Source organism: Struthio camelus, chromosome 1 (assembly GCF_040807025.1).
Source record: "Struthio camelus isolate bStrCam1 chromosome 1, bStrCam1.hap1, whole genome shotgun sequence".
NCBI classification, from domain to species: Eukaryota; Metazoa; Chordata; class Aves; order Struthioniformes; family Struthionidae; genus Struthio; species Struthio camelus.
Genome location: NC_090942.1, coordinates 200,280,007 through 200,299,591, shown reverse-complemented (window position 1 = coordinate 200,299,591; position 19,585 = coordinate 200,280,007). Strand labels below are relative to the sequence as shown.

Below are 19,585 nucleotides of genomic sequence, written 5' to 3'. Positions count from 1 at the left end.
GTAATGCATGCCATAGAGCTCATCCAATGATTTCTGTATTGAATGCTTAACTCTGATGCATCTCAACTACAATTTAAGAATTTAAAGTCCCTTTAGGACATAACAGTCAGCCAAGAAAATGAATGAATTAACGGATGAGAGAGCAGAGCTGCAGTATGATTCTGCACCCTAATAGAGTCTGAAAAGCATAACGTTTATCACTGTAGATTAGAAGAGTCCTGCACAGACTAAAATGCCTTGACCCTGCCTCTGTGTCCTGAAATTAAAAATCAGTCAGCAGGGCAAGTGGTTAAGTTACTGCCCAGGGAAGATCTGCACAGGCACAGGAAGACATATATGCCTATTATTTAAGGATGTCCTTCCTCTCTCGGCTCTGGACTTCAGAGCAAGTGATAAGGGTTTTATTTACTATGGCTATGCATTTACTGTGCATATGAGTATACACACTGATACAAGATTAGATGCTGTGGAGGCAAAACATAACACCAGCTAGCTAAAAATAGAGGAATTCTGATAGCTCTTCATTAACACATCTGAGCAGTACACCCTACCATGCTGATAAGGCCAACAACTGTAAATATAAACAAGTATGTATTTCTCCAATATTTGCCACTCAACTGTCAAATACTTTGCCAATATTTGCCCTAGCCTAGTGCTTACAGAAGCCTGTGGTAAAGACATTTTATTCAAGAGCACCAAGTCTGCCTTGTTGATGTCTAGAAATTTAACAAGCTGAAAACACAGTTGATTATTTGAAATAAATCTGGGCCCAGTTACTACTAATTGAAAGTATCACCATTTCCTCTCACAGCCTGCCAGCTGAGGAAAGCACAAAGACACCAAGGTCACACAGCTCTGCCTGCTGTGCCCAGGTGATATCTGCTTGAAGGACCTTGCTTCACCTGCTCATCCGAACTTTGTAGTCTGTCCATCCTAAGGTCACCAAGTGATTTTTGTGCACGGGCATAGGCACTTTACATAGTTCCAATTAAAAATAAATTTCAAAATTCAACATTCATGGTGCCTGAGAGAAAAAAATCTGAGTTTCTGTTTCATCCATCCAATTTTAAGAATGCCACAGTCTAGAGTGGCAAAGGTGTTCATTTCCTTAGTTAGAAGGAAGGAATTACAGAAAAGAAGCAAAATCACCACAAACACAACCTTCTGTTCTGCCTATTGAGTATATGGAATTGAAAATGGGAATATAAATGTACAGTCTTACTTCTCCATCATGAACCCTCTCATAACCATCACATTGATAAACCAAAACAAGGGGAAAAAAATCCACACACACACAGTGCACATGGAGAAAAGCAAGAGAAATGTCATAGTTATGTTGTCCTTAGTCTGGTCTTCACTCTTGAATAGAGTGAATGAACAGCTTAAAAAACAGGTCTTTCTGCTGAGACTGTTGTCAGCAAGGACTAGTGACAGTAGAGCCAGGCTGCAGGGGTGCTTTCCAAGGCCACGTTCAGCTTAGACAGGTGTCGCTCACTCATCCCCTCCAGCTCAATGTGCCCATCCTAGCCTCTCCAGAGAGTCCCTGTGGGAGGGTCCCGGGCACAGCAGACCCTGCCCCATCCGTTGCAGCACTAGAGGCAGTCGTCACTCCATCGTGTGCCAACAAGAAAGCGATGCTGCATGACCGGCCACTGCAATTCTCCCAGGAGCAGTTTTACCCCTCCTTGCAAGAGTAAGCCTGTACTGCTTACCTTGTTACAAGTAGCACAACCTATATTACATTTAGTGAGAAATCAGATCCACTTGCTGACATGCATCATCACTTATTGCACTTCTGTTTGAATGCCACCATGACAGATAACAGGCATGTAATCATCAGTTCAATATTTTTATTTTAAGGAAAGTTTATTCCTGTATCTAGTGCAGTAGTAATGTATTAATATGGTGCAAAGACAAAGCAAGTACATTAAAACTAGACACAAAAATCATTTAAAATTTCTATATAGATAAAAGAGAGAAATTTTCTTGAGTGAATTCAATTTCTTTACCAACTTGATAAAGATCAAGTTGATCTCAACTCAAGATTTGTTATAGATTCCCTTGCAGGACAAATTAAGCAATATAATGGCATTGAACTGCGAGACTATTTCACACAGATGTCTAAGCAGATGAACCACCTAACTACCAGTAACCTGCCAGCTGGAACTTGCCTGCTCACCCAGCAGCATAGGTCTACCAAATCTATTTTGGACTGTACCGTTCATTAAGCTATGCACACAAAAATAAATAGCAATTGAAAAAAAAATCTAATGTGAAGTTGCAGGATTTCCACTTTGCTTGAGGCTGCTAGCTGTTATTTCCAATGCTCCATCATTACAGCTGAACTGTCCTGTAACATTCCAAGAGAAAAGGACAAAGCTGGGAATCTACTTTCATCCACCTTCATTTAACCTTTGAAATAGAGCTGTAAGCAATGGCTACGGGTTGAGAACAAGAGAAAATAACAATCACAACACAACAACTCAAGATAGAGAGCTGAGTAGACGTGAGTCCGTACAGAGGACACCCCTGTTTCCTCTAAGCCCATCTTTTCCCACAAGTTAAATTTCACTAATAAAGAACAGAAAAGTAAGACAAGAAAGTGGAGGGTAAGCCCCCTCTTGAGGCCTGCCACTATCTGGGGACTGCTCGCTCCGTTTCCTCCGGGCCCTGCATTTGGGAGCGCTCTGGAAGGGCAGCCCGGCACTGCAGGCTCCCACCTTCTTCACTGACACGTCTTCCCTTTCACCGTGGGCTGGCAGGAGGGACTGGCCTTAAGCACTTTGCCTGAAACAGGTCACTAACTCTTTTTGCTTTTACTGGCTGTGTGAACCAGAGATAGTCTACAACACGAAACCAGCTAAGGTAAGGACAGCACTGACTGAGGCCTGTCTCAGCAAATTGGATTGTATTTGGCTTTTCAACATGCAAAAAATACAGCCTGATTAATGGTCCAAGAGACTAATCCCATTTTACTTTTAAATGACATCTGAAATACAAAGTCTGTAGTAGGTGTATATGCAGAAAGCTTCTGGCAAGTATGACTATGCTCAATTTACATTGGTAAACTATAATCGTTGGTTCTTATCTGATAAATCTGACAAATAGATGAGTATTAATGTACACTATAGCCCTGCATGAAACAGAGGAAGGTAGATTTTCACCCCAAACTTTTACCAGTGCAACAAATAAAGAGAATTCTATATAATATATAATACCGTGGGATTACATTTCATTACTTCATATCCATTTAACATAAACATCAAGAAAGCCTAAATTTTAGTAGGCATTAATTTTAGTTTCCTTGCCCCTCAATCCCATAATTTCTTAATAGCTAATAGTAGGTGTTAGATCCTATCTTCTCTCTGGAGAATTGTATCAGATAACTGCTTTCTGTAGGGTTTCTTGAACTTCCTCTGAAGATCAAATGTTGGACACTACTGGGGACAAGACACTGAGCTAAACAGAGCCCTTGTCTGATCCAGGATGGCAGCTCCCATGTTTCTATTACCATTAGCCCACAGTGATCCTGATGAGAGGTCTTCTACAGAGAAATAACAATGGGAACAAAAGGAATGAATTCCTTCATTCCATGAAAGAAAAGAATCCCACAGGAAGGACGCTTAAGTGAACTATGTGAAATTGTGAAATTCCTCTCATGAAGCGCCCTTACACTCATCCTTCCCCGCGCCCCCACACACTAAGCAGGGGGTCCTGTTCCCAGAACACAGGCTTCCCAAGGGAACATTGAAGAGCAGAGACATCTGCTCATCAGTCCTGGGCTTCTGCAAGGGCCACAGTGCCCTGTCCTCTCCACCCCCGCTTCCGGGGATGTCGTAGAAATCATGTTGCCACATTAGCGCAGCATCTTCAGCCAACTAAAATCCTAGAAACAGCTTCCTTCTAACCACTTCCCCATCCTTCCCTGCTTTAACAGGCAGAAACAACTTGTTTCAAATGGAATTAATGGTTGCATACATGTCAATGTGCCACAGGAGCTCCAAAAGAGGGAGAATGGCTTAAAAGGCATCATATTTAGGAATACTTAGTGCCATGTATCAATGAATATTTAAAGAGCAGCCCCACATCTGGAAAGATACTGGAATCATGCAAATGCAAATCAGTGTCAATGTCATCATGTTGGATTGTGTCTCTGTCTAAATAGGTACTTGCCAGGGTGACTTAACATTGTTAATATGGACAGATTGATTTTGGTAACAAAAACCAGATAGCATTTGATGGAAAAATTGCAGAGACAGCAAAATTGGATCGGCATGAATGTGGATCTGTTGCTTCTCTATTAACACAAAACTCAAAATAAATCTGCAAAAGAAGAAGAACAAATGAGATAACTATTTCACAAGAATCTATAATGGTTTTGAATAGTATAGATGTGTCATTAGCAAAATGATCCTATTCTTCATCATTAGGCTGACATATTTCCACCCACCATGCCATTAAAAAAAACAAAAAAATAAAAAAACCACAACCCTCCTGGATACATGATTCAATACAGAAGAACAGAAAGAACCAGTCACCCACACTCCCAGTTCAAGTTTCTCCATACATCCCAATGGCTCAAGACTTAAGTTGCAGATTAAAGCACCTCTGAAACATGTAGTTTCAAACCTTTTTTATCCCTCTCGTTTTTCTCAACTAGTTATAGCTTTGCTTCACTGCAGCCTGAACTCATTCTGCTGGTCAAAATGGGCACAATGTTGTGCCACGCTTGGCTTTGGGCGCTAATGCCAACATTTTCACTGTTCAAACTGTTTCTTGCAGGATATCTAACTTTTCCTTTTAATCACACAGTGTTATACAGTGCTAACAGGCAAATGAATCTGAATTTCTGTATTCTAGTAAGAGAAAACTGTGCGGGCATCTTCATGACAATCACTAAACCAATTTTAGGATGAACAGTTCCCACATGGTATATTAAGAAATCAGGCCATTCCTAGCTGGGAATGCTGGGGAAAATTGTTTCTTAGCTGAAGGAATATGTGTAGTAAAGGTACATCACAAGGTCAAACAGAAAGGAGTCTGATGCTGTCCATGAGTGCAATTCTTGTGCTCAAATGTGGGGACATTCTTACAAATACTGATATGAAGATAAAAAACAGACTGTTGTAGGAGGTGAGATATAAAGAAAAAGGAAGTCTGTGAAGGGAGTAGCTTGCTGCATGGAGGCCTCATACTAGTAAGAGGCACTTGCCTCCAGCAGCAGAGATGACTGTGGTTGCTGGCCATCCTAGGCTTCATGGCAGAGCTGCCCTGCACTCCTGCCAAGTTTCTCTTTCCATTCCCTCTGGAACTGCAATAGGAAGTCTCAGCCCCTAACTTGAGTAGATTCAAAGGAAGAATTTTGCTGATAAAGCCCCACCATAGCCCCACTGGACACAGATTTCTGAAATGCCGAACCTTAACCTTCATCTGCTGAGTCTCTTCCTTTCCCAATCTCAGTCGGACACAAAAAGTAGCAACTTGATAAACACTGCGCTTGAAGTTTCCAAACCACATTAAAGTATGAGGACTCAGCAACTGTCCTGAAAATCTGGGCAATTTCCTTCTGTCCTGTACACCCACACAGTGTGAAGGGCTACCGGTTTAAGTCTTTGAAGCATTTGAAAAAAAAGAGGCTCAGTTTGTTTGTTATTATTTTGTTATTGTTCGCATGTTAAAAACAAAACTAAATCTCCCTAATGAGAAAGTTTTAAGGATTTAAGTGCATTGGGCACTTTTGGATATGAAGATCTTTACCACACTAGAGGCTTAGTCCTGATTTCCTCCTATGTGAACTATAAATCTAGAATATGCTAGCTTAGCCCGAAGGAATCACTCCACTTTACAGCCACATGTATGCGAATGAATCCAGCTTTGTGAGAGCATATGAGCAAGACATCTGTCTGGTTAAACACTGCTAAGTGATATTCTTTAGTAATATCAGAAAGTTTGGTACTTAAACGCAATGTATACTTGCTTTACGAATCTGCGTTACACATTAGGCTCTAAGTCCTCAGCCTTCTGTGAACACAGTTTTAAATTTTTAAGGGACTCCATTTCCCATAAAAGTCCAGAAGACATGGGAAACCCAGTTTTTCAGGGCTCCATGAAGACTTCCATCCCTAATCTCAAGTTAGACCACTGTAACTATGTGCCTGTAAAGCTATTTCAGCTGAGTACACAAATCAAGTAGAAACCTTACATATGAATGAAGTTCAGTCTGAATAGCACTTTTAGGGAAGTCAGGTTAGTTATTGTAAGAAATTAATATCAGTGCTATTTAGATTTGACTTAGAACTTCTTCCTTCATTTTTTCTCAGCTGACCAGGATTTTGAAAAATCCATCATTCACTCAGGATTTTAATGTATCTGGTTCCCACCAGGATATCTCAGATTCATATAGGACTGTCCATGGGTAAGACTGTGTTAGATTAGATTTATCTCCTCACCGATAATTGTCAGGTATCATTCATGTGCTGACAGCTGAAAATAAACCTGATTTATCTGTCTCATGTTTCTGGAAATGTGGCCACATTGTCCTTGCTCCAGACGGCAGAATCTGGTCTTTTTAGGGTTTAATCCCAGTCCGTCTCATTCCCAAACACCACTGATTAACTGATTGTCATACAGTCTAGGACTGGGTAATCAAACCTGAATGCGGCCCCAAAGTCTTCATTTTGACCTTTATGTATACAGGCTTTAGCATAAATGTATTCGATATAATTTGTGGACTAAATATATACAAACTATAAAGCAAATGTATCCAAACACTATGCAGAACAGATACAAAAATATTGTTCCTTCCCACATCACAGCGGAGAACACAAAATATGCATATGCATAGAAATATCAGAGGACTAAAGTTCCCAGCACTCACAAGTCAAAGAAATATGATTTCCTTAATCTCATTTTGAAATGGGAAGTCTCGTGGCTTGCAGTTTGCATACTGCTTTGGGGAGATTTAAATTTAGACATATACAAGCTAAAAGACTTCCTTCTGTCCCTTCCCTATGAAACTGTCTGCAGTAACTCCTGAACTACTGACTTTTTCTGTGAATGTACTCCAGTACCTGTTGGTCAATGGGAGCTGAGCAGATGCCCTTCGAGATTAAACCACAGCAGGGGACCGCACGGCAGTGATGAATCGAGTTTCATCAAGAACACTTGAAAGGGGAAGCGCTGACCAGCCTGAGTAACAGTTTTAGACAAACAAGCAGTGTAGGAGGATGACATGGAAAGAGAAGTATTGTGAGTATCTATGCATGGTATAAAACATCCCGCCACTTCACCCGTAATTTTAAAATGCCAGGTGCAAATGCAAGTACGGAGAGTTTTACTGCTGACTCAGAAGAGGCACGATCAACCTATCTGGAATGCCTAGACAAAGCTGTGCAAGGGACAATTTCCTTTTCAGCAAAACAAATTGTAACAAGATGAACAATTTCAAGAAAGTCCTAATCTTGATTTGGACCTTAACTTATCATACTTGGGGGGAAGGGAGGGAATTGCCAGCAAAGAGGTTGCAAAGGTACTCAGTCAAACTACAACAAAGCACTCTTCCAGCACCTATTGCGCCTGAGCCAGTCCCAGGATGTACCTCATGGTAGTCCAGTGCCCAGAGCACCAGCTTTTCCACTAAGCAAGCTTAGCTTTTCCCACTGGAGCTGTTCTAAGGTGTATATATCCCTGGGTAGCACGGGGAACAGGAAAGTGATCCAGTCTCTCACAGCCCTTGGATCACAGAGTTCATCTTCTCTTTGGGCAGTGGTTTGTCATGATTTGCACAACGGGAAACCTTTCCAACAGGAAAGAGGAAGCCAGTGCCCCAGAGTAGCTGGTCACTTCAGGAGCACATGTGGGAGCCGGACACTGGAGTTCAAGCCCATGCTCTGAAGGAAGCCTAGTAAGGATCTGAACTAACATTTCCTGTACCGAGGGCAGGCGTCCCGTGCCTGTGCCTACTTCATCCTGGGTATGAGAACCTCCTTGGCAGGGATAAATAATACGGGAAAAATAGCACTTTCCCGGGGGGGAAAATGTATGTACACACAGACACACATACACACAAACAAATATATATACACACATACATATATATATATAAATTGATGAATCAGCCTTTCCCGAGTAGGAAAACGTCTCCTCAGAGCAGCCCCTGCTCGCGGTCACCCCGGGCAGCCCCGGGACGCGGCTGCTGTCGGCCGGCAGCACCGGCAGCCGCCGAGGAGCGCCGCGCCGCGCCTCGCAGGGGCCGCTCCCGCGGGCATCACTCCGCTCCGCGCCGCTCCGCGCAGGGGCCGCTCCCGCGGGCATCACTCCGCTCCGCGCCGCTCCGCGCAGGGGCCCCTCCCGCGGGCATCACTCCGCTCCGCGCCACGCAGGGGCCGCTCCCGCGGGCACTCGCGGAGGAGCAGCCCGAGCCCTCGGCCACTTGTGAGGGGGAGCGCCGCAGGTCGGGTGGCCGCAGCCCTGACCACAGAGACGCCGCGCTGCGCGGTCACTGGCCTCGGTGACGGCCGCGGAGAGCTCAGTTTTCCCACTCTCCCGGCGGGATTTGCCCTCGCCCCAAGCTCGGTCAGGCCAGACCATGCTGCGCGCCTGCCCGCGGAGGCTGCCGGGGCCGCAGACCTGCCCCTCGGGGAGCTCCGCAGACCGGCAGCGAGGAGCTCCCGCGGGACCGGCACCGTGCCCGGCCCCACGCAGCCCTGCTCCCCGGCGAGCAGCAATGCCATGCGGGCACACGCTCCAGCTCACGGCGCACCGGCCTAGCAGGGCAAGCTCCTCTCCCAAAGTAAAATGTAACTCCATTAGGAGGAACAAATCTGTGCGCTCCTCTATCCCGGCACCGCGCAGCCTTGCGCGAGGCCAGCGCCGGCGAGCAGCGCCCTCCCGCTCTCCGCGCGCGTCCGCGCTAGGCAGCTCCAGCGCGGCCACCCTTAACGCGCAGGCAGCGCCGGCCGGTGCTCCGCGGACGTGCGGTCCTGCCCGGGGGCGGCCACGAGGATGTGTGTTTTGCGAAGGAAATGGGTAACCTTCCTTTCCTACTTAACGGGTAGAACCGGGAGAGGCTGACACTTCGAAACAAAGAGGGGAAGAAAAAAAGCCTGCCCTGGAGCCTAGACCTGTTTTCTTTCCGTGATGCTGTCGCACCGGTTGGGACAACGCCTGGGGCTGGTCGGGCCCCCCGCGGCCGCTCGGCTCCCCGCCGGCACCGCTGGCTGCCCGGGAGAGGCGCGGAGGCTCCGCACCCGCCGGCGCCCCGGCGCGCCTCTCTCCAGCCGCCTCCCGCTGTTGCCCCAGGGCAGGCGGCCGGGAGCCGGAGGGTGAAGCCCCCTCGGGATCCGGCCTTTCCCGACTCTCTGAGGAGCCGCGATGGCCGTCGCCTCCCCCCCGCCGGGGGCTCTGGGGAGCCGCCGGGTGCCGAGGGGAGGCAGGTGGGAAGCGGCGGCCGGGGAGGGTGCGGGACCCCGCCGAGGAGGGAGCCGGTGGGGCCGCGTCGCGGAGATCCCCGCGGGGGTGTGTGGGGGGAGCAGGATGGGCAAGGGGCAGCGGGGCTCGGGTCCGGGGGGCGGCAGCCCCGCGACGGGGCAGGGGCCTTACCTGCGAGCAGCAGGGCGGCCCCCAGCAGCACGGTCCCAGAGAGCAGCTGGCAGGGCATGGTCCTGCCCGCGGGGAGCGCAGGGCTCTTCCCCTGCCGACGGCAGCGAGGCAGAGGCGCCGGCTGGGCTCCGACGGGCTCTCCTCCGTCCGGGGCTCCTCCCGCGGCGGCGGAGATAACGGTGCAGCGCGGCGCGGGACCAGCATCCAGCAGCCCCCGAGCCCTCCCCGCCCGCCCCTGCCCGCGGAAAAGGGAGTGTCCGCAGCCGGCCGCCCTGCCTGCTTCACCTCCCGCCGACATCAATTACCAGCCAGCCGCCGCCCCGCTGATTTATAACTTCTCCACCCCTCACCGCGCACCCCCACCCCCGGCCCACATCCTCCGCCCTCCCCGGGACGCGTCACGGGACCCCCCGCCCGCCCCACGGCAGGCACGGGGCGCTCCCGCAGCCCTCCCGGCCCCGCGCCGCCCCCGACGCAGCGCCCGGCTCCAGCCGGCCGTGCCCTCCCGCCGCCGCCGCCGCCCGGCCCCGCCCGGCCCGGCGCTGGGGACTTCCCAGCGGCTGCCCCGCACCGGGATGGGGTCCCGGAGGGGCTCACCGCCCCCGTCGGCGCCGCGGTGTAGGACGGGGCCGACCGGCTCCGCCCGGCAAGGCGCGCAACACACTCGTGCCTCCAGACCAGACGGGTTCCCCGCAGAAGTGCTAGGGGCGTCCCGTGCCGCAGCGCCGGCCTCCTGCACCGCAAAGAGCCAGCGGTGCTTCCCGTGGTGAGGAGCGTGGAGTTAGGGCCAGGTGAGACCGGCACTCCCACCTTTTCCCGTGCTGTCGGACAGGGCGCTCGGGGAGCCTGGCAGCACCCCGTGCACCCGCAGCACCCCGGGAACAGCCCTGCCAGGTGCCCGGGGCTGCTCTCCCCACCTTCCCCCCAGAGGGTCAGCACGGGGTCCCCAGCAAGCAGCATGGAGCACTCTGGGCAGCAAAGAGGCAGCACGGGCTAAAGATGTTCCAGGAGTGTGCCCAGTGCTGTTGGCGGCCTTCATCGACCCTATGACTTCCAGGACTAAGCTGGAAATGTATTTCTCCTCCTCATGCATTTACCTTACGCTTTCCATGATTGTTTTATTTTGTGAGAGACCAGAGGGAGCCCATGACAACAAAACCTACACTATGTGTTTCCACTTTCTCCCTTTTGTAGCCAGAGATGGGCTATTGGGCGAAGGAGGTCTTTGGTCTGACCCAGTATGGCCCTTCCTATGTTTTTATGTTATGAAATAAGTCTCAAGAGTCTCTGCATGAGGCAGGTAAATGTGATTATCCCCATTTCACAGAGGAGGAAATGGAGGCGCATAAAGAGGTTAGGCAGCCAGTCCAAGGTCATAGGAAGCGGGTGACAGAAGCTAGAAATAGAACTCAGATCTCCTGTGTCCCACCAGACCATCCTGTGCAAGAAAAAAGATGAGAAGTTGGTGTTGTTTTTAACTTGAGGACTGTTTAACTTTCAAGTTTAAAGTTGGTGAGAATATTTCCTGCAGGCTTCTGTCAGATTCCTATTCATAAGTGACACCCTAAGCTAAGAATTTAAGCTTATATTTTCCAATCATCCTGCCTCCAACTGAGACCTTGAAAATAAAATAGTTATGGGTACCTTCCCCCTCATCTGCTTACACCATGGGGGGAAGAGCCCCAAAATTTCTTTCCTGAAGAGGATGACTCATAAGAAATCACCTCCTCCAGTGGAGAGGACAGCAACTGGGAAAACAGTCAGCCAGTGAGGATAGATTAACCAGAATTAGGACCATGGGCATCCTGACAGCTCAGACCCCCTAAGAGCAAGGGCTCCCTGTGGAAGGAGCTAAGGGAACTCTCTGTCCCTGCCCTTGACCTTCTCAGTGCTGAGTACATGCTGAGTCTGTGATGATGCAGGCCCCATCATGAGCTCTGCAGCTATGCCACACCAGCTCCCACCCTGTTCACACCTCCTACACCGCAGCTGCATTTGGTCATGGCCCTCCAAAGACCACAACACTTTGGCAAGACTTACCACCTTCCTTCTCTAACGGATGTCATCAGCTCCTGATCCACCCAAGGGACTGAGGAACAGGAAGGGCAGACCTGAAGATCTGTTCATAACCCTTCAATCCAGTTCATATACTAAAGCCAGTGGAGCCTGCAAGAAGATTAAAAAGACCCCCTTAGGGAGATACAGACAAGAATGAGGCAGCAGATATTCTCAGAAGGCAGAATGAAAACACCATAGGAAGCATATGCCTGGAGGTAGATGAAAGGCACATCTACCTACATCTATGTTTCTAAACATAGAGGCTGAAGCATCTGGACAGATGGACAGTGTATGGTGAAGGAGAAGGCAGCATGGAACTTATTTGAAAGATCTTATTTGTATCTACTATGACATAACTTGCAATAGCTACTCGGATGGGAGCTAATTTTGAAGAGTGCCTTAGGTGCTGTGGCCATACAAATGCTGATGGGCCAACCATAGACCCATTCCAGGCAAATGTACATCTTGCAGGCAATATGATCTCTTGACACCAGAATCTTAGGCTCAGGTTTGGCACTAAGTAATAGGTAGCATATGTGCAGACAAGTCTTATCCTTGGGCATTATGTTTCCTTTGGCTGTGAAAAGTGGGAAATCTCCTTTCTCTAACATTTGCTAAAAAAATTATTACCAAATGCTAGAAAGAAAACCTGCCAAATTTAACAGCTGAGAGTAAGCCCTCTTTGAAACATAGCAGACAAACATCTTTCCTGCAAGGCTGATTGTCTGCTCAATCTCCAGCGCTATAGAAGCTGCAAAAGATGGAGAAGAAATAGCCCTCACAGTAGACATCAGTTTTAAGGGTTCACTTGCAGCCCAGCAGTACGTTGTATTGTTCATGAATGTTACCCTGCTTTAGAGTAAGATGATTCTGCCAAGCCTTTTGGTTGAACAACCCATACATCTAGCCCTAAGATAAATAAGTTATCAGATAGCAAAAGCACTAATTCTTCAATATGCATCCTTTCCCCCTCCCTGGCCTTCAAGACTCATTGGAACACCACAGAAAGCGAGCAATAGGACATTTGACTGAAAAGGCAAGTAATTAGGGCATTCATCTGAGGAAGGGGTCAAGCCCATTTCCTGGGTCTGCCTTGTGCAATAGACGCACATGTTATAAAGAAACAGACACCACCCAAGAGCAAGGTGGGGTGGAGAGACGTCTCAACCCGGATATGACTTAGTCAAGTCACTAGGACACATCCTGAGGTTGTGGATCCTATTCCCTGCTAGAAGCAGGACACCTGGCACATCCTGAGTTAAGGTTTTAGCCAAGTCTCCTGGGAGGAATAGCTTGGACAGTTCCCGTGGACGTGGCAAAAAATAAAGAGCCTGGAAAATCCCACTCATACCAGCAGCTGATACCCTCCCAGCCTGACCTGACTCTTTCCAGTCATGGTAGCAATTTTTTTATTTGCACTGATGCTCAAAATTAGCTCCATGAGATACCAGTTCCAGTGTTCAGAGCATTACACAAAACGTTATTACCAGCATCTGCACCAGCAGTAGCCTGTCCTCAGGAAAAGACTACGTGGATTGGAGTGAGAACTGAAGGACCTAATGATTTCTGTTGATCCCCTGTGCTCATGGCACAGAGGTACACACCTCACAACAGCAGGCTAGATTGCCTGCTAGACATTCCCAGGTTTCCCACTGTTGGGAGAGAGGGAAAGATATCAAAGCAAAGTAGATTGGATCTCCCTCTGCAGGTCTTCTGCAGAATCTGCATCTACCAATTGACTTCTTAACAGAGGACTGGGTGCTCCCAGGAGCTAAAATTTAAGCAAAGGCATATCTCAGTTAATCATCCAAAAAAATTACATTTTTTTCAGTGGCAGAGCTGGCAGGCAAGGATCCAGTGCTCCTTGTCCACCCTTCCTCCCCACACTACAGTTCACTGCTGCTCTTTTGCACTGGCACAACTGTTTTCAGAGCTCTGTGTAAAACAGTTTGGTGAAACAACCCGGGATTTCACTGGCCCAGTTTTTATGGAGGGCCATTTTCAACCTGAATAATTTCATTAGTATGGTTTACAACACAGCCACACAAAGGGAGACACAGTGAACTGTGATAGCTGGAAGAGTGTTGGAGCGTCTCACACTCATCCAGCTCCTGGGGAAATTGAAGCCTGCAGCAATATCCTAGGCGAGATGGACTGGGTGTGCCCAAGACCTTCCTGTAACTCTCTTCCCCTGTCCCTTGTCAATGAAGTGTTCTCAGTCACCATTATTTTAATTTCCTTTGGTTCCGTCTCCCTAAGTCAGGGACAGAATTTGAGAAGCATGTTATCAAGTCAATTTGATTTACCGTCATCTTCCCAATTTTAGCTGCTTTTGTTATTTGGATTAATCATGGATGAACAGCAGGGACGTACTACATTCAAAGTTTCATTTAAATGAAAGTAAAGTTCCTTATCTTTCTCCGGCACTGTAAGAAGAGAAAGCTGAAAGACCTCTTCTCTGTACTACAGTGTTTAATGGGACAACCACTTGTACTTGCTCAGATGCATATATGAGGCATATGCATAGAAGCACAGGCAAAGACATCAACTATGGTTGTGACTGTGCTTTCCCTCAGCAAGACTGAGCTTTACTTTACACTCTACAGCCTCTCTGCTCTGTGCCGGGTCAGTGTGTGGAGTAAGATAACTAAAAGCTGCAACAAAGATTCAGTCCTTTTAGGACAATCTCACAGCACTGCTGCCCATCATTCACAGAAGGATATGACTATTCAGAGCACTGTCAAAACTAAGTCGACCTTAGGGGTAGGTAAAGAAGGCAGCTATCTAACCACAGCAAGAAGGTAGAGGCCACGGGAGCACATAATTTACTGATGCTCATTATTTCTTATTACAGTTAATCAACTGGCATGAGCAATTAATCAGGTTTTCCTAGTAGTTTACTAGGAGGTGAGGAAGCTAATGAGTTAAGAGCTCCAGTAATCCTCCAGCCTAGCTTGGTGCAGGTCGCAGAACACCCTGTCAGGGCTCGGAGCGTACACCGCTTCCAGGAGTTTCGTTGGCTGAGCTAAGGAGTTTGGCTGGCTTAGTCCGAGGTCAGCTCCTCTGCTGACAATAACTGTTGTGAAGAAAGCTAGGAGCAAGGTCCTGAACCTTCTTTCCCTTGGAAGCTGCTTTCAAGCTCAGGCTGTACCACCGGCTCCCACCTGTGCTACATCGCAGTTGTGGAGCAGTTACGTCTGCACCCAGGGTCCTGCCTCTGCACATCTGACCCTGACCTGGACCCTCCAGCTAGGCTTCCTTGGATCTGCCTCCTCACAGCAGGCTTGCCCGATGAGCAGCAAACTCTCAGTCTCTGGACCCGATCCTCACCCAGATTGCTGCTTCACATCCCAGCTCCTTGTAGGTGGGGTGACTGCTCCCGTCGGCCTTTCTAATCGCACATGGTGCCTGGCTCACCCTCTCTTAGCAAGCAGCTGGCCCACAGTGCTCCCTGACAGATCCAACACAATTTTGGCTCTGCCGATTTACCCGCCTACCCCCCTTCCCGTCAGGTCCACATGGCAGAACGCCCATGATTTTGTCCCTCTTTAGTCCCTCTCCCTCTTAAGTCTGGTGCAATACACATTTTCTTTCAAAATATTATACAATTGATTTTACAAGTCTATTCAGCAAAATTTCACACAACAGGAAAAAAAACTGAAACAGTATTTTTTGTCCCTGAAAAACACAAGTACAATGGAAGACTGTTAGTAAGCATTTCTACTATATGCACGTGTACATGGGCTAGACCTCACTCACACACATACACACCTGCATCAATATGGGAATGGCCTACTTTCTGAATAGCTGGGTTAGTGTGGTGGTGATATAGCTAGTTCAGCTGTATCTCCCAGGCTTCTGAAATCCAATCCCCAATGATTTCTTCTTCCTTTTGTCTGGGAGGATATATATGCCATTTCTGGAGCTGTCACTACATGAACGTATAGGATAAGTGCACAGAAAGAGGCAAGACCACATGAAAGAATCAATTGCATCTCTTCTCTGTGAATTCAGGCCAAGGTCACTGCGTTTCAGTGGGAAAGACAACCAGAAGGTCAGCAAAAGAACCACAAAACCAAACCAAAACATGTCAAAAAGGGAAAACTACCCAAGAAAATATTGGGCCATGAAAAGAAAACTAGCCTTACAATGAAAAGCTCTTTTCCTCTTACCATCCCAAACACTAACCCCTAGAGGCTTAGTGTTTCCCTCATCATAATGCAATCCAGGACTCCAAGCTGAGAGCCCATGGAGCTGCTGCTTGCAGAGAGGCTGGTGACTCAGTGCTGTGCATGAATGCCTATGCTCTGATTATTTTGGAACAAATCAGATAGAAAATGTGAACAAAAGCAAACAGTTTTCTGACCACAGAAATGATGTTCACAGGAGCATCTTGGGAGCCACACTGAGAAATGTGGGATACGTGCAACACTGTCAAGGTCCTGTAGCACTGGCATAGTGCATATGGTTACACCACATATACCCCAGATGGTAGGGTTGGTGTACTCCCTGCACTGTGTAATGGTTCACTTACACTAACGCAAGCAGAGCAGTATCAGGAGGGAGGAGCAAGCTTGGAGCTCTGGCCCCTGTGAGATCCAGTGAGGCTAAGCCAGTAGCACTGCGAGCCATTCCCCAGACAAGTGGGAAGACAGAAGGCCAGCTGCAATGTTTGCCCAGAACCACATCAGATCTAATGCCAGGTCCATCTGCAAGAAGCAAGGATGTTATTTTACAGGGGAAGGCTAAAGAGAGCTTTACTGTCCTGAGGGAAGTTAAAGAACTTCCTTTCTAAAGCACTAGGACTGTCTTTCCTTTTATTTTGTAGCCATGATTGGGGTTTTTCGGACAGCAGTTGTAAGATAGCTATCGTTTCCACAAAACATTTCCCTGAAAATCTAGAAGTAAAATCGACTGACGGGAAAAATTAGAAGATTGTTTAACTTCCAGTTCTATGAGATACTCGTGGTGACGCATGAGGTATTACCTTAGTGATGCAATAGTGTTATTTCCATGCTGTGAAATTAATATCTTTGGTTTCTTCAATGCAGGAAAACCATAACTGGCAGGTCAGCATAATTTGGGGGGAGAGGGGGGGAGAAGGACTGCTTGCTGACTCCGCAAGCCTCAGAGCTGCCCATCTGGTTCTTTTAAAGCCTGTCTGGGAATGCTCTCTTTTCACCAGGTCCGGCAGACAGGATCCAGCACAGGTCTAGGAGAATAAATGATCTGTGCAACATAACTTAATCTCACAAGTACTGGGAGCTGCTGACACTGTTTATGTGCATCCTTACCTCACAAAACTACCAACACATCTAAGCTGAGGTTTAGGCACTTGTCAGCAAAAGAAAAAAGACAAAAAGAGCAGATCAGAAGATTTTGGTTGCAGGTCTTCTCTTGAGATCCTCAGATTTCCAGTGACTTCTTTATCAGTTCCAGTAAGGGAAAGACAGAGGAGAGAGATGAAAGCTGGGATCAATTGCAGGCACCAAATTCAAACTCTTATTTTCCTGAACACTGCAAGGTAATGAAGACTGTATTAAAGAACAACCGCATTGTGGAATGTGTATTATACTTTATACACACCCATGCCCAGTTCTGCTGAAGTAAAATCTGCCCCACAGTAAGGCCTGTAGGCCTGTGTCTGCTTAAACTGAGTAAGAGTAGAGATTGTATCCCTGTAAGTATCTCATGGGGACAGCTGGTAAGGTATTTTAGAAAGGTATTTTAATGTTTTATCAACAAATGTGCTATCTTTCTGGAACAGGCATTGTTCAAGTGCTAAAATCATTGGAAGAAACTATTTAAAGATTATTTCATGAAATTAAACTTTACAGGTAGCATGGGCTGTCAAAAAAGCAGAGGCTAAGTTGAAAAGTTAAAGTCTCCCAAACAAAAAGTTAAGATCGCCCAGCAAGACATAGGCTTTTGTATATTGCTTCTTCTTCTAAGGCAGGTAACCAGGCTGCGTTTTTATGCAGAGTAGCAGAGGATGCTGTGACTCGTTGCGCTGCCTTGAGCCCAAGGCCGGCTGAGGGACAGAGGGGACAAACCCAGAGCAAGAAGTGGGCAGCGCAGGAGAAGAGATGCTCCACTGACAGCAGCCGAAACCTGCGCCATTCACTGAGGGCACCCTTAGCCCACGGGATCGCCAAAGGTTACACCCCAAGAGGAAATCTCTGCTTTCAGCCCAAAGGCTGCAGTTTTGGCTTCGGGGGGGTGGGGGTGGGGGAGCGGGGCGGGGTGATGGATGGCCCCGAGGCCAGCAGGTAGGAGCAGCGTGGGAGGCCCGCGGGTGGCCGCGCCCGGCGGCCTCGGAGCCGCCCCTGCGCGGCGGGCGGAGCGCGGCGGGCGGGCGGAGCGCGGCGTGGGGCGCCCTCCGCGGCGGCGGCGGCGGTCCTGCCCGCGAGCCGCGGAGCCGCGGAGCCGCGCTCGGGTCTTCCCCTGCCCCGGGAGGATGCGGGAGGACGCTGCTGCCGCTTCCCTTCCCGAGAGCCAGCGAGCCGAATTTCCCGGGGTGTGTACGATCAGCAATAAAAAGAGAAACGCACGATCCAAGTTAATTTTCCACCCCCGAAAGGAAATGCTGCTTCCTGTATTATGCAAGGCTGGTGCCAACAACACTGACACAGGAGTCTATTGTCCTTTTCACAAAGCCGTGGTGGGGAAGGACGCCTGAGAAAATAGTCCTTTTGCAATAGCAAGGAGCTTTTGATCTTTTGGGGTGGGGGAGCGGGGAGGGTGTGTGCTGGGGGCTGGGAGGGACGCACCGGGCCGGAGAGGGGAGCGCAGCGCCGACAGCACCGGCCGGTCCCCGGGTGCCCCTCGCCGTGCCCCTTTGCCGGCTCCCGTCCCGCTCCGGCGGCCAGGATGCGCCAAAGTGCCTGCAAATGTCTTTCCTTTTCCATAAAAAGCGATCACACGGCTTCAGCCCGGCTTCCGATGTGTGCGAGCCGGAACAAAGACACCAGGATTAAGAGCCTCTTCCTGCCTTCCCCCTCCCGCACCCCCTCCCTTCCCCCGGTGTAATGCAGATGACTTATAACGGCTCGGTCACTGGGAAGGAGCTCAAGTCCCCCAGGTCGGGGCCGGGCGCAGGGAGCGGGGGCAGAGCCCCGCTCCCCGCTGGAGCCCGGCCGCTGCCGGCGCCCGCCGCGATCCGCCGCTGCCGGTGACACGAGCCAGAAGCGCGTCGCGCTCCGCCGCCGCCGCCGCCGCCGCCGCGCATCGCCTGCGGCGAGGCTGGTGCCCATCCCCGGGGCGCCCCGCCCGGGACGGGCCGCCCCGCTGCCCGCCTCGCTCTGTCCTGCCGGCCCGGGGCAACCGCTGTCCGCGCTGGCGAGAGCGCAGGATGCGCTGCGCTCGGGCCAGATGCAAGTCCCAGCGGTTTCTTAGCAGGAAAAGATAAGTAACATCTAAAGAAGAGCCGCGGCGTTTCCAGAGGCAGTTCGGGAGACATGCTTTCCTGTCAGAGGCTTTAAAAATATAATGGCTTTCTTTCCCTTCGATAAGTAATAAAGGCTGAAACACTCCACTCCTACCCTAGAGAGATCACATCAGGCCAAAAGAGGCAGCCTTGAACGTTTGGGTTCATTCGATGTTACTGTTTACTGCTGCTATGCCTTGTTAAATGTGTTTAGCAAGTTAATTTTTCCTTAAAATATCTCTTAAAAGAACAATGCTTATTCTTAACATAGTTATTGAAAACTTTCTTATTACTTCTTATTAAAAGCGAATTCCTACCTTTCTTAATGGGACACAAAACCCATTTCCAAGGGAAGTCTATGTTCAGCAAGAGCAGCAGGGTCAGATCCTTACTTTGACTGTTTTCTGGCAGCTGTCTATCTGCAGGATGGAATTACTTTGACTGACTGATGACTGACAGTGGCTCATTAAGAGAAAATGCAAATCATTTTCTTTAAATGTG

The 19,585-nt window shown here is 48.7% G+C and overlaps 1 protein-coding gene across 2 annotated transcripts in view; it reads right to left on the bottom strand.

Moving 5' to 3' along the window:
- FLT1 (fms related receptor tyrosine kinase 1) overlaps positions 1-9,912 on the bottom strand; it is a 112,481-nt gene extending 102,569 nt beyond the window's left edge. For both annotated transcript variants that reach the window (XM_068930165.1, XM_068930166.1), the window contains exon 1: positions 9,601-9,912. In XM_068930165.1, coding sequence (XP_068786266.1) covers positions 9,601-9,898 — 298 coding nt within the window. In that variant the 5' untranslated portion in view covers positions 9,899-9,912. The remainder of the gene's footprint in view (positions 1-9,600) is intronic.
- Between the last annotated feature and the right edge of the window lie 9,673 nt (positions 9,913-19,585).